The 15,161-nt window shown below is 41.0% G+C and overlaps 1 protein-coding gene across 2 annotated transcripts; it reads right to left on the bottom strand.

Annotated features, from left to right (window-relative positions):
• Positions 1-331: 331 nt before the first annotated feature.
• Positions 332-15,058, bottom strand: LOC135503046 (F-box only protein 16-like). 2 transcript variants are annotated; one of them, XM_064796326.1, is made up of 9 exons: positions 14,906-15,058; positions 14,356-14,391; positions 13,874-14,080; positions 13,477-13,641; positions 13,138-13,206; positions 2,195-2,385; positions 1,973-2,090; positions 1,578-1,764; positions 332-1,315 (listed from the first exon to the last, which is right to left on the bottom strand). In XM_064796326.1, the coding sequence occupies exons 1-9, from the start codon at positions 14,975-14,977 to the stop codon at positions 1,251-1,253; spliced, it is 1,110 nt and encodes a 369-aa protein (XP_064652396.1). In that variant the 5' UTR covers positions 14,978-15,058; the 3' UTR covers positions 332-1,250. The 2 variants fall into 2 exon arrangements, with proteins under 2 accessions (XP_064652396.1, XP_064652397.1); XM_064796327.1 differs by lacking the exon at positions 13,138-13,206.
• Positions 15,059-15,161: the final 103 nt, after the last annotated feature.

Below are 15,161 nucleotides of genomic sequence, written 5' to 3'. Positions count from 1 at the left end.
TGAATTTTCGTCTGTTCACCGATTCAAAAGAGAGACAACCCCATTTAAAATGGTTGAGAGCAGATGATCACTGGACAATTCGTAATGTCTGTAGAAGGAAATCAGAGACCCAAGATGGTTGGGGGAGAGTCACCCTCTCTGTCACATGAGTGTACCAAGCCAGACCTGGAATCAGTGCGGGACCTCAGAGGTGACAGATGCTTCAAGGTTTCCACTCTCCTACTCCGAAAGGGATTTGTTGTGGACACGCTATGACATTTCATTGTCCATCAAAAATTCATACCACAAGGACATACCACTGGTCAGTCAAAGACATCACAAGATATGTATGTGAATTGTAAAATGATTTGTTTATTTTACCAAAAGTGTATACAGTATGAATATTACAAGACTTGATGATGTTTGAAAATTTTACAACTGATTGACAATTTTTTCTGCTATCTAAGCGCCAACTTTACTTCTAGTCTATCTAATAAAGCTAAATTTCCATAAAATATATTACAGTGATCTCTAGGCATGATGAATGAGTAAATAAATAAGTTCTTGAATACACATACAAAGGGTGATATGAATAAAGACTAGCAAATGCTTCTTCTTCAAACTTCATGTGTACATCTACACCGAGCCTTTCTGTTCAAAACTGAAGTAGGAGCATTGCAGTAATAAGTTTACCAAGAAATAGGACGGATGGACAGAATATTGGGACGGAACTGTTTGCACTAAAAAGACTGAATGAATAATTCTGAAAAACCCAACTGGCCCGTTTTGCAAATGGACAATTTCTCTTGTGCTGCAAAACTTGAATACCCCAACCCATACAAGCTGTATAGCTGACCTACATCTATATGTAAACACAATAACATGCACCAGTCAACTTCGAACTTTCTGTAAGGAGATGCCAATACTGACATCAGAAGGTACACTATACAAACTGTTAGAGGTCCGCGGGAACCAGTTCCGCGGGAATCAGTGCCCTCCAAAATGGCCTATGTTCGCTCTCAACCCTTTTCACAGTATTCAACACTCGAGGCGAAAATGCCTCTTGAATGTCTGACCTAATAATTTCCGAATTCAAGTCCCCAGGCTGCCCTCTTGAATGCTGTCTTCCAAGTTAAACATCAGAAAGAACAACGAAATCACTCCTGTGATCATGGACATGGTCCTGTAGTCTCACAGTCGAGACCTAATCACCAATGGACAAAACTCTCAATGTCTATTTATTCTAATATCTCAGCTGTCACCGATCTTGGTCACTCCTCGTCGGAGTCGTGCGCCGGTTGCGTCCAAGCTTGACCATGTGGAAACAAATTTGAGCCTGGAAAGAGAAGGGGTTAGATATAAGTAATAAAGTTTAAGTATACAAGAAGCATACCACAATATTCCAGATTTTGAATCGATGGCAAAGTTACTATCACACTGTTGGTCCTCAAGAACATGGTAGTATGACAGGGAACGAATGTGAACTTCTTGGCGACTGCGGTACAGAATAAAGGGCTTTATCAGAACTTACACTTCCACCGACACTACCTCAGTGAATTTCCAACACAGCAGTGCAACAAACAAGGGAAACAACTTACTTGGCGGATCTCTGTCACTCCTCTGTGGTGGCACTCTTATTCGGTGGACGGGTCCGGGCCGATCCGATGCATCCATCGTCTTCGATTCTCCCAACTCACTCTTGTTCACAAATGGGGCGCCACTCTGGAACTTAGCCCACTGTGGACGTCCTTCTGTGTCTAGTTCTTCAGTATTGTAGCTCACTTTCTGCAAAGTGAGAAACAGAATTTTAAGGCATATCTAATGAGGTAGGAGGAGGCTTCGGGAGCCGGCAATGAAAGAAATATCTGTGCCCAGCTGAGCCAAAATACTGTGCGACTGTGATTACACTGGTGGCAATATAGTCACATAGGTTATCTAATCATGATCATGATGAATGGTACATCCTCAAAGATACAACGATTTAAATACTTACAGGTATAGTTCTTGGTTTATTTTTATTGGCAGATGAGAGGCTTGCTCCTGACTTGATTTTAAATTTGGCAGAACTTTCAATTTTCACGGCATCCTGTCCGTAGAATCCCTTCTTCCTCCTGAAACCAGAATCAAACAAATATTCAAGTCTCTATTTTTGGCACTCTACAATAAGACTTCAATTGTAAACAAAAAAGGCCTATTTTCAGGTATATGCACTCACAGTTTCTTCACTTTCTCTATTTCATCGTCATTTTTCAGGTAATTGTATCGCCACGTATCAGTCGGAACTTTATCTGAACCCTTCCACGGCGCTGGCGACATTGTCTTGGCCTTCTCTTTCTTCTCCTTGGCAACCTTTATGGAGAGTCTGTCAAGTCGTTCCTGGAGGGGGACGGGTGATGACTGAATTCCCTGAAAAGAGGAAGATTTAGGAACGATTACTTACAAATAACGGTGTGATTGGCTGTCAGAGACAGACAAGGCTCTGTTCACAGGCCTAAAACATTTGTTCAACTTTTTGAACGAACACACTAGGCCTTTAAGAATCACACTAAAACAGCAGCAGTATTTTAAACTGGTAAGAGTGGCTGTTACAGTGTTGATTATGATAATCAGTCGTTGGGACTTGTATGAAATAATAGCAGTATCAAGTCCCAAGTGGTGAAAAATTGTAGACCGTACCACACCTGAAACTAAAGGTGATGCTGGATAAAATCAATGGGTGTGATTGAATACATGATGAAACTTCATTCACAGTTTTATAAATAACTCTCCATTCATGTGAAAATAACATTTGTCCGTGACAGTGACGATATTTTCGGTGATAGTGATAGGCATGCCTGCTAAATGAACATTAACCCATTTACACCTTGCGTCCTGTGAATTCACTATGCATAGACTAGTGATGAACCGTGAAGAAAAATGAGCGATATCGTCTATTAAAGGGGGGCTACAGGCAAGAACTTGGCTCCTGCCTGTAGAGGCTCCTTTTAATCTATGACTATCAATCTACAATAAAGGATCCTACAGTCTGGTTCCTATAACAAGACTTTTGAAAAGCAAAATGATTTCCTAGATGAAACAGACAACCACACTTTTTCTTTTACAAGTTAAAGCACAAATTACAAGGCATTGCATCTGCAGAAGCAAAATTTATACGACAAACAAGCAAACCTTTCTGAGGGATGGGAGGACAGGGCATTTTGTTTCAGACAATTATTCCTCGGACAATTAGTATTGAAAGAGAGGTAGGAAACATGCCAGGGATAGCTTTTCGAAGTGCATCACTCAGACCTGCAGATCACCTCAGTGATAGGGCAGACTTAAAATATGGGAGTTTGGGAAATTATATTCTGCTGCTACTTTTTAGTACGTACATGCAAATGTTGTATTTGCACAGGTTACAAACGTAATAAGTCCTGAATTTGCCTTCTAACGTCCGGATCCTTTATTCTATGTTGTATTTGCACAGGTTACAAACGTAATAAGTCCTGAATTTGCCTTCTAACGTCCGGATCCTTTATTCTAACACTGCTTCACAAAATTATACACACCAAAGTCATAATTGATAAAATAGTTCGTCGGGATGACGATTCGTGCACGTGATTATAAAATACTCGGGAGACTGGAATAACTCTCTATCGCTCTCTTCTCTCTCTCTCTCTCTCTCTCTCTCTCTCTCTCTGCCGAGAGCGTGCGGACAGCTGTTTTGTATTCACGCGCAGCTTTGTCTGCACCAATCAGGGGGCAACGTTGATGCGTCTCCATCCAATGAGGAGCCGCATCAATGCTGACGTAATTGATCACGCTGGGGAGAATGGAGGATTAAAAGTAGATCGTGGGAATTTTCACAGGTATCTTATCTGATACCCAATTCCAATAATCTCGCACACTTAATTCCAAGAATTACACATTACAGTGCTACTCACAAGAAAGGTTTTACAATTACTATACAACATCCCGCGGAACTGGTAAAATATTTTACGAAGTTAAAATATTTTTTTTTTTTTTTTAAAAACAATTAGAGGAATATGACTTTGGCTTAACACATAGTATTGTTGAATGGGGTACAATCAATGATAATAAGGCTTTAAACGAGGTGTTCATGCAGCGAATGAACTTAAATTACATCATATGGTTCGGGGTTCCCAACAGTGTTCAGCCAGCGGCCGAACTTAGTTACAATATATGTATTTTGTTCCACTTACTAATGAATGACCACTTCATTCATGACAAAGTATGAGCATAAGGTTACAATATAATTATACATTGAATCATTAATCTCATGCTAAACAGCATGTTAAAATATGCAATGATACGATGAAGTGTCAAAACCTCTGCTGGGAATATTGCGAAACTGACTGGACCGGTCGACGAGGCATCTGAAAACTGTGGAAAATAAAGTTTAACTCGAAGAACTTCTGGATGACACGCGTATTTACGTCAACGAAAAAAAAATGTTGTTGTCACAAAAGTATCCAAATTGCTTAAATCATACACTATTGTGTGAGCTGTCTCGAAACAGCAATTGCCACAAGCACTGCTTGGAGACAGAAACCCATCACGAAAATAAATCAGTCCCAAGACTGATGAGAGTTGGCTTTGCTAACATGTAGCCGTACAAACATCCAATAAAATAGAGTATTGATAATAAAATACTCAAACTGGAAAACTGTTCAATAGACAGATTACTGTTGCACAAAGCTTCATTGAAGACAAGTAGAAAAAAATATCACATCTATAGCTAATAGATGTTTCTACAATTATCCAACTAACAACTCACTAGCTTTTATAAAAATAGCAATGAGGGTGAAATAATTATTCTCATAAAGATTTGTTTTGATAAGCAATATAGCAACGTCTTGTTGTAAACACCAAATGACATCATTACCATAACAACGACAACAAGAAACCACTTGAGATGTTTTAAAAACAAACCATATTCTCAATAAATTGTCGTCTAATCACTTTTCTCTTGGCTTTTCGCCAAAATATGTGACTTATCATGAATGGTCTTATCTTTGAACATTTTTAACGGGTTGGGACACCCTGTACATCTTATATCCTTGGCACTTAACACAAACTGGACAATGCTGACAACATGTGGTTCAAATTGAGGTGACCACCAATAGCTAAACTGTTTCTGCCCAAAAGGCACAGAGAGCAAGAGTTCTAGGCATCCATTTTTGAAACGCGCCCGTTTCAAAGTGGTGTAATCAAACTCTGATGGAGATTGCCAAGTGAGCCGAGACAAATCATCCTGTTGCTTAGTGGACAACACAGAGGGAGCAATCATGCCATGGTTACCCTCGGCATGAGACAAATGAATATTGAAATCACAAAGTTCAGCCTGTGAGGCATAGATGTCGCCTCTATAGGTGGTGGATTCATGAGCGGAACCTGTCTCATCAGTGAAATCCAAAGCATAAGCAGCATGCACAGCTTTCTCATCCTGTGCCTTGTCTGCCTTATGAAGCAAGTTTTGCAACTGCTGGAGATGGGCTACATTTTTCTGACCTGTGGCCCTCAAAAATGCTGGTTTCAACCTTGCAAAATTGAAGATATCAGGAATGATGTTTCCCTTCAAATCTGCTATAATATAGTGTGTCCTATCCAAAACCTGGTGTATAACAAATGGGCCAACCCAAAGAGTCTTAAACTTTCTTGTGTTGGCCGTCATCCCTGTAGTGTTGGGTTTATGTAGATAAACCAACTGACCTTCAGCATAGATGGGAGATTTCTGAAGTTTGTTAGCAATCTTGGCATTTTGAGACAGTTGCTGGTGCTCTTGGAGCTGCAGCATACATTTGGACACATTCTGAAATTTCTGTCGCAGATGTTGGACATACTCAGCATGTGACCGTGAGAGACCTAGACATGGTTTGAAATTCAAAGTGGACAAATCAGCTGGTTCACGCAAGAAGAGCAAATAGAAAGGAGAGTAACCTCCCAAGTGAGCACTTGAAAATGAATTGTATGTGTACACTGCTGTGGACACGAATTGAGTCCAAGAAACACCATACTCAAGGAGATTTGCTTTGATGAGGTCGGCAATGGATTTGATTTGCCGTTCAGCCATAAGACTACCATGGTTTTCTACAGAGACAAGCTTCTGTTGAATGCCAAGTGTCGCACACAGTAATTCAACAAGATGACCGGTGAGAGATGCTGCTGCATCTGACAAAATTACAGATGGGACGCCAAACAGAGTAATCACCTTCTGGAGAAGGGCTTCACAAACAGTGGGGGCGTCAATTGTCTTTAGCGGGACGGCCACAACAAACCTGGTCATGGCACATGTCACCACTAGCATATGACGGTAACCTGATGGAGATGTGGGCATGGATTTGAAATCCATACTAATGGTCTGGAATGGTTCAAAACTGGCTGGAATGCGTTCATGAAATGTCCGCATAGTATCAGACTTTCCCTTAAGTTGTTGACACCTATCACATGATTGAATATACGAGACAATGCGTTGGAACATAGATGGAAAATAGAAATTTTTCCTAATGGTGAGATAAGTTCTGGTACATCCTCCGTGTCCCAGAAGCAAACCTGAGCCATGATGTTGGCCTATGATGGTATCTATATACTTTTCCGGAACTGCTAATTGAAAACAGAAATTCTCAGAATTGGTGGGAAAGAAAATCCTGAACAGAATGCCATTGAAAGTCAGATACTGCTCAGATTTGATGCTAACGACCCTAGCAGCTTTCTTATCTGCTGGCAAGATATCATGGACTAAGTAATCATAGATGGGTTTAAAATACGGAGATGTCTGTTGTGCGGTACTAAGCTGTTGTGCCTCAATAGGGAGATTGTAATCCCGAATCACCTTGCGTCTGATGATCTTCAATACCTTATTCAGAGATGCCTGATCAGGGACATGCTTGGTATGCATGCTATCAATCCTTGGAACCAATGGTGTGGGTCTAACCAGGAGATCTAAAATATCATCTGAATACTCTTCAACGACAGAAGATGGAGGAAGAGCGGAATCAATGAGCCTAGGTTCATCAGCAACCTTGGTTGATGATTGAGATTTGTCATTCTGTTGGAGAACAAATGGAATCACTGACACTGGTGGTGCCACTGTTGATGTAACAATGGGCACACGTGGAGCTTTTGGAAGTATAGATACTGGTGGCACATTGTTTTGAATGCCATTAACAAGAGGAGTGTGTGTAGGTGCAACAGACACTGTCTGCTGACAAGGAACATGTGTTCGTGGTTTGGGAATTGGTTTTGGCCTATGCAGAAGAGGCACAGGAATGTTCATTTTCTTTGCATATGACCTGGTAACAATCTTTTCAGGAAGTGGCAGTGTATAAAATGCATGCTCCTGAACAGGGGTTGAAAGAGACTCTAATTCATAAATAACAGGTGATTGTGCCTGGAACGCGATTGGCATAATCCTATCTAACTCAGTATCATCATCTAGAGGAGCACGTGACAAGAAATCAGCTAACACAAGCTCTTTGCCTGGCAGGTACGACAACTGAAAACTATAGGGAGACAGTCGCTCAAGCAGCTTTTGCAACCTAGTGGTCGGTGGCTGCTTCTTTGACTTTACAATCTGAACCAAAGAAGAATGATCAACAAAAGCCTGGAAAGTCCTGTCTTGTAACAAATACTGAAAAGCTGTTACATTGATGAGGAGTCCAAGTAATTCAAGCTCACTAACAGAATAGTTCTTTGCCGCCTTTGGCAAGCGCTTGGAATAGTATGCGATGATGCGTTCTTGCCCATCAGAGTATTGAGCAAGATATGAACCTGTAGCAATACGTGAAGTATCACTATACAATCTGAATTCACCTCTAGTAGTGGGTGCATTCAAGACAGGTGGCTTGATGAGCAAGTCTTTGATAGTATGAAAAGCTATCTCATGATGGGGTTGCCAATGGAAATGCTTAGATTTGCGTGTCAGCTCATGTAAAGGTGTAAGCAATTCCTGCAATCTAGGTAAATATTGACTCAAATATGACACAGCACCGACAAACCTTCGGACCGCTTTCTGACATGTAGGGGTCTTCATATTCCTAATAGACAAACACTTGTCATTCATAGCCGAAATTTGAACAAAACCATCAGGAGAAATGGACAGAACATGACCCAAGTAAACAACTCTAGTCTGAAACAAGCGACATTTCTTAGGAGAAATCTTCAAGCCATTGGCAATCAAAGCCTGGAAAATTTGTTGCAGATGTACAGTATGCTCTTTCTTATCTTTACTGAAGATGAGAATGTCATCATGTACTGCACAGCAAAAGAGATTAGAGTTGGGAATATTAGAAAGGATATCATTGATTTTCTGAGAGAAAATGGACGGAGAAATGGACAAACCCATTGGAAGTCTACGATAGTAAAAAGTTCGACCACCGTTGTAGGCAGATATGCCGGTGTAGGCCTGTGCCCTACGAGACAAAGGTAGACAATGAAAAGCACTTTTCAAATCTATGACACTCAAGACTTTACAATTTGACTGACCGATTCTAGCTAAGATGGTTTTCAAAGGAGTGAAATCTTGATTTGCACAATGAACTCGACTATTTAAAAACCGAAAATCTGTTACAACGCGCTTCTCAGTAGAATCCTTCTTCTTGACAAGCAAAATTGGACTGGAATATGATGTATGTCCTTGATGCAAAATGCCCAACTTGACTAATTTATCAAGTTCCTTATCAATGAGAGGTTTGTTTTCCTCAGCGACCGGATATGGTCGGATATAGAAAGGGGTTTCATCCTTGAGATGGATGTCCACCTCAAAATTGGGACAAGTCCCAACCTCACCTCGAAGACTAAAGGCTGGAGCATGGTTTTCCAAAATATCATACACACTGGCCTGTTCTGGCGTAGACAGAATACTATGGTCTAATTTAACATCTCGCCTTAAAATGTCCCTAGCTGACAAATGCGAGTCTTGATCATCAACAGGTGGTTGTGACGGAGCACAGGGTTGATTTTGCTTGAGGCAGCTTGGAGACAAACTTTGAGTTACATGAATAAAATCATCCAAGTTGGTGAAGACAATAGGCTTGTCAGACCGAATATTGACGGGTTTACGAGAATGGTTATAAATACGAATAGGAGCTAAACCGTGTTTCAATTTGACCATCATGGTTGAAGGACAAAACCTAGACAAATGAGACGATGAATTCAATATGAGTGCCGAGTTTTTCATGTGATGGGGCAATTTGCCTTTAACGTGAATGACCCTAACCTGACCTGGTCTAATGACAGTATTGACAGTAGGACGTAACCAAGCCTTCTTTGACCTGACCTTGAACGAATTTGTAATGAAATCCAAAGAACCTTTGAGTTCCTTCATGGTAGATGTACCCAAAAGAATATCAGGACCAATGAAATTTTCAGCTATGACACAATATACATTGAAATGGTTCCCTTGAATAGTAACTTTAGGCTTAATGGCCTGTTTTGCAAACAAAAATTCTCCATTACCAATACGAAATTTGATTGGTTTAATATCAACCTTGGGCAATTTGGACAAATAGGGGGAGTCCCTCACAGTTTCCAAACCAATCAGAGTCTCAGTGGCTCCTGAATCAAATAAAATGACCAAACCTTGGCCTGTGGGTAAATAACCTTTGGCATAATTCCTAGAAGTGAGCTGAATGTCAGCAGAGGATTCACCAAGATATTCAGAATGTGGATTATACGATGAAGACAAATGATCACTAGAATGTTGATCACCAGAATGCTGAGCAGAAAATAGAGTCGGAGAGGCATCTAAGTGGCAGTTAGTGCTTCTCCTATCTAAAAATTTTGCTGTTGTGGTCCAGAGTACTGATCAAACCTAGACCTGTTATCTGGCTTATAGGATTGGAAGGGGTAGGGTTGAGGACATCGAGTATCCTGACGAAACTGTTGACCATTATCTGATGGCTGATAATGGGACGGAGAAAAGGGTGGCGCTGGAGGCCTTACGGGCATGAAAGTAGGGTTCATCCCACGACTGACCATGTTCTGGTAAGTATAACAGTTTCTCCACACATGATTGGGTTTGTGGCAGAAATAACAGACAATGTTGGAGGTGGCACGACGGGGAGAGTTACCAGAACGAGAAATACCATAGGAACCCTGAGAACGACGACTGTCCCTACATGGGGATCTACTGGATACACGATGACTATAACGATAACGGTCTCTAGCCGGACTACGACTAGGACGTCTAGACTGATGACTCACAGGAGATGGCGAACTTGAACGGTAGTTCGAGCTATATGTACGAGCACCAGTATCAGAGTTGGACTGTGGTTGACTAAAATGAACCTGAGGTTGAGTCCTGACCTCTATAGACAAATCTTGCACTTCTGTGCGAAGAGCAGCAAGTTGCTCAGTAAGCCTGTCAACTGCACAAGCACTACTGTTAGTGGATGCACTAGCACTAGCAGTGGTCACATGGACCTGATCAGTGATAAATGATACCTGCTTATTAGCAGTAGTTGGCCTGTCTGGCTCAGAAAAATCTAAATATTGTTGAGCACGTTCAACGAGAACTGCCACGTCTGCATCTGCAGGGGCAGCCATGATGACTGCTGCCTGACAATTGGTAGGCAAAACCTGTAAGAATTTGTCCCGAACCTGGACCTCATTATAATGAATACGCCGGGCTGCTAAGCGTATCTTATTGAGAGTCATTTCGGCTGAATCGCCTGGGGTATGGGAAAGAGAATGAAAATGCTTGACATTGGCAAAATTTGAATGGGTTGGACTGAACCGCTGCATAAACTGTGCTCTGAGATTAGCGATAGTGGGGAAAACTTTTCCCTCTGCCCACAGACGTGCTTTGCCACGAAGTCTAGCCTTGAACAATGTTATGATATGAATCATCTCTGCAGCATTTGCTGGCTCGTGGAGATTGTGGAAGTGAAGGTAGTCCATAAACGATAAGATATGTGCATGACAAATGTCATGGTCGATCACTTCACCATCAAACAAAGGAGGTAGAAAATCGGTGCCCCTGAAAGCAGGTGGTGCTGGATCTGCTGGCCCTTCCATTATTACTGTAAAGGGGTAAAAGTTAGTTATGAAGGAATAAAAAGTCAGGTATTTGGGAAGCAAAAGTTAATTTCTTCTGAAAAGGAAATGCAACATTAAAGGTTGGGTTGGTCTGTTGTCTATCTTGCTGTAACAGGGCAAAGCTAAACAAAGTTCATATTATAGATATACAGTTGTCAAAATCCTCGGGGTCCGGTTCCAGTCAGTTTGCAATAACGAGTGAAAATTTAAGATTAAATGCATTAAATGCTATGAATCGACTGATATTGCAAAGTATTGTACTATACTCTGCCAAAATTGAAATGATGCACAAAAATATTGTCCTATTACTAATTAGTTTATAAAATGTCTTTCAAAACAGTTAATATAAATGACTATCAAAAAGTTTACAAATGTCTCTCAAAAGTTTATAAAATGTCTTTCAAAAAGTTGATAAAATGTCTCTTTTAAAACTGCAACGCTGGATCAGCTGGAGCCTGGAACGGTATCGGATCTCGAGTAGACATCAGGGCGAATTGAAGAGTATTCTGGCTGCTGGGCACATCATCCGTGAACGTTATAGCACATGTCATGATGTAGAAGTTGAATAGTTCGGTACACACAGAGATAGACGTGTACTATGCGTACTGACGAAGACGGTGTCCGTCAATCGATTAAAAAATGCTGCGCTCACACTCACAGTGATTCATGGCGATCACAGTGATTTATAACGAAAGTGACGATATATAAATATAATGAAATTCGCACTTACGTCACGAACAGTTTAGAAAAAAATTCACGATTTTATAAATATTATATTGACAAACGAATGGCCTGTTTTGCAAACAAAAATTCTCCATTACCAATACGAAATTTGATTGGTTTAATATCAACCTTGGGCAATTTGGACAAATAGGGGGAGTCCCTCACAGTTTCCAAACCAATCAGAGTCTCAGTGGCTCCTGAATCAAATAAAATGACCAAACCTTGGCCTGTGGGTAAATAACCTTTGGCATAATTCCTAGAAGTGAGCTGAATGTCAGCAGAGGATTCACCAAGATATTCAGAATGTGATGAAATGAGCGAGTTAGAAATCACGTAGGTGTACACGTAATGTACATAATGGACTGCAGTAGCACTAGCACGTGGCGTGAAAAACGGAGTCCTCGGTTAATAGAATCTGCTCCAAGACTGAAACGCATCCGGACTCACTGTCACGAATTGAAGATCCTGGGAAGGTCGCCATGTTGTATTTGCACAGGTTACAAACGTAATAAGTCCTGAATTTGCCTTCTAACGTCCGGATCCTTTATTCTATGTTGTATTTGCACAGGTTACAAACGTAATAAGTCCTGAATTTGCCTTCTAACGTCCGGATCCTTTATTCTAACACTGCTTCACAAAATTATACACACCAAAGTCATAATTGATAAAATAGTTCGTCGGGATGACGATTCGTGCACGTGATTATAAAATACTCGGGAGACTGGAATAACTCTCTATCGCTCTCTTCTCTCTCTCTCTCTCTCCTGACGTAAGCACTGTAATGTGTAATTCTTGGAATTAAGTGTGCGAGATTATTGGAATTGGGTATCAGATAAGATACCTGTGAAAATTCCCACGATCTACTTTTAATCCTCCATTCTCCCCAGCGTGATCAATTACGTCAGCATTGATGCGGCTCCTCATTGGATGGAGACGCATCAACGTTGCCCCCTGATTGGTGCAGACAAAGCTGCGCGTGAATACAAAACAGCTGTCCGCACGCTCTCGGCAGAGAGAGAGAGAGAGAGAGAGAGAGAGAGAGAGAGAGAGAGAGAGAGAGAAGAGAGCGATAGAGAGTTATTCCAGTCTCCCGAGTATTTTATAATCACGTGCACGAATCGTCATCCCGACGAACTATTTTATCAATTATGACTTTGGTGTGTATAATTTTGTGAAGCAGTGTTAGAATAAAGGATCCGGACGTTAGAAGGCAAATTCAGGACTTATTACGTTTGTAACCTGTGCAAATACAACATAGAATAAAGGATCCGGACGTTAGAAGGCAAATTCAGGACTTATTACGTTTGTAACCTGTGCAAATACAACACAAATGTTACTTGTTAGTGTTATGTGACTATTTTACAGTGTTAGTTGTTAAGATGACCTTTGTTAACCTACGTCGCCGTATTCGCTGTATCTATATGTGTCCAAACTTGTGCAACTCCGCGCAGTCATGCGTGGCGTCTCCTAGTGTGCAGTTAGAGAATAGAATGGGTTAGGAGAAAACATGCAGATTAGAAATTAGCGGAAGATTATCATTAGCGCCAAGTATGGATTTATCAGCTGAAAAAAACAGCATCCATAAATACTTTTGAGTTAAACATACTTGTTACATTGATTATTGCTTAATTGGTACATGCATTCAGTCAGTTATCAAAACAAAAGTAATTTGACCCTTGAACTATGACTTTATTCCATAAAAAAACTTTGACGTCTTTCAAACGTTTCAAAACTCACCTTTGGAGCCAGAAAGTTCAACAGGTTGACATTTTCAATGTAATTTCTCTTCCAAATGCCAATCTCATGAGGACTGGGGTCAAAGGTCAAATACCAGCCGAGGCGAATCGATTTTGGCATCCAGATCTGGTCGGCTTCACTCAAGTGCTTCCAGTTCCAACAAACCTAGAAGAATGTTAAATCAAGAAGTTATTGCACAAACATCACCATCCTGGTGACTCTGCCCCATACCATACTTTGTAAATAATGAAGAATAGTAGACCATTCACAAGTCTAGTAATCAAAATCGAGTAACACGAGTGTATGAGTGGTTGATATTTGGTGCAAGGAACTTGGTCAAGTGGATCAATTGGTCAATGTAACCATGGTTCAAAATACAGATGACTCTAAATCTCACCTGGGCACATCGACACAAACTGCGTGGATCCAGAAATGAAAGGATGTATAAAGTGATGACCCTCGGTAATTCTCGTGTGAAGTCATCGCGATGGACCGGCACTTTGGTCTTCAGGATTTCAGCGGCGAATTCGAGCTGCTTTACTTTGCACCTCAGGATTAGGTCCTCGATTATTTGTTTACGCTGGTTGTCACTCCACTTGTCGAACTGGAAGAGAGATAAATTGTCTAAGTTCCTTTCTTCGGGTCTTTCACTCAGCATCCAAGTCATACTTACCGGTATTGAAGAATGCACACAAGGTTTTCCCAAAATTCAGTGCCTCTTTATAATACTCATATTACGAACAACTTCAAACCATAATCACAAATTATATAGGTAGTCTTAATTGGGACTGAACAGACATGTCTATTGTTCACAGTGTGGAGGTGTCTGCCTGGCATAGGTGTACGCAATTTAGGGTGGTTCTACAGTAGTTTTCTTACCCATTTTCCAATTAAAGTTCTTCTTTCTTCAAAAAGCTAGAAATGAAAGAGAATGGAACATTGGTTGGACTAGAGCACTACAGTACAAATACAATTGGAATAGGCCTATTGTAGTGACAGTGGGCTATGTTATGTATTGCATGAACATGGGGACGTCGTGGGTGTGTGCGATCAGATTCAGATCAGTCATCACTGCTGTTGTAACCGATTCAAACCTACGACCTCTCGCTCACATTCAGGACCAAAGGCCAACAGCATTCCACCATTGTCTATATATTATTGTGCCAAAACTTGCAAGTCAATGAGCAGTCTGGACGCTAGGGACGCGGCTGGGCCTATAACACTGCCCGAATCACAATGGTACTGGCAGTACTGCTATCTACAGACTATAAGCAAGAACAGTGGAGGCCTTCACTGTACACAACAGTCAACAGCAGTGCTGCAGTGCATTAGCAGGCTATATTCTAGGCCCTATTCAGCGGCTATTCATTATTATTGATGATGTACATTTTTGGAGCACTTTTTCAGAAAAAAATACGCCAAAAATTACCTTGTTATTCTGTTCATCGTTGGTGAGTGGCGTCCATGAACTCTTGATTCTATTTTTTGCCATTGCAGACATCACGACTTCGATTCTGAATGATGTTATTTGGAGAAATATGTAAAGGAAAAGTGGTTACTGATGACGCTTTTCGTCGCTAGCCCTGACCAGCGCCATCTATCGAGCACATATTTTGGGTACACTGCAGTCCATTTTCCTCCCTCTGGTGAGGTCTCGTTAGGGAGTTTTTCCCAAATGTACGCGA

Source organism: Lineus longissimus, chromosome 19 (assembly GCF_910592395.1).
Source record: "Lineus longissimus chromosome 19, tnLinLong1.2, whole genome shotgun sequence".
NCBI classification, from domain to species: Eukaryota; Metazoa; Nemertea; class Pilidiophora; order Heteronemertea; family Lineidae; genus Lineus; species Lineus longissimus.
The sequence above is the reverse complement of the archived record's forward strand: the minus strand, read 5'-3'. Positions and strand labels throughout refer to the sequence as shown.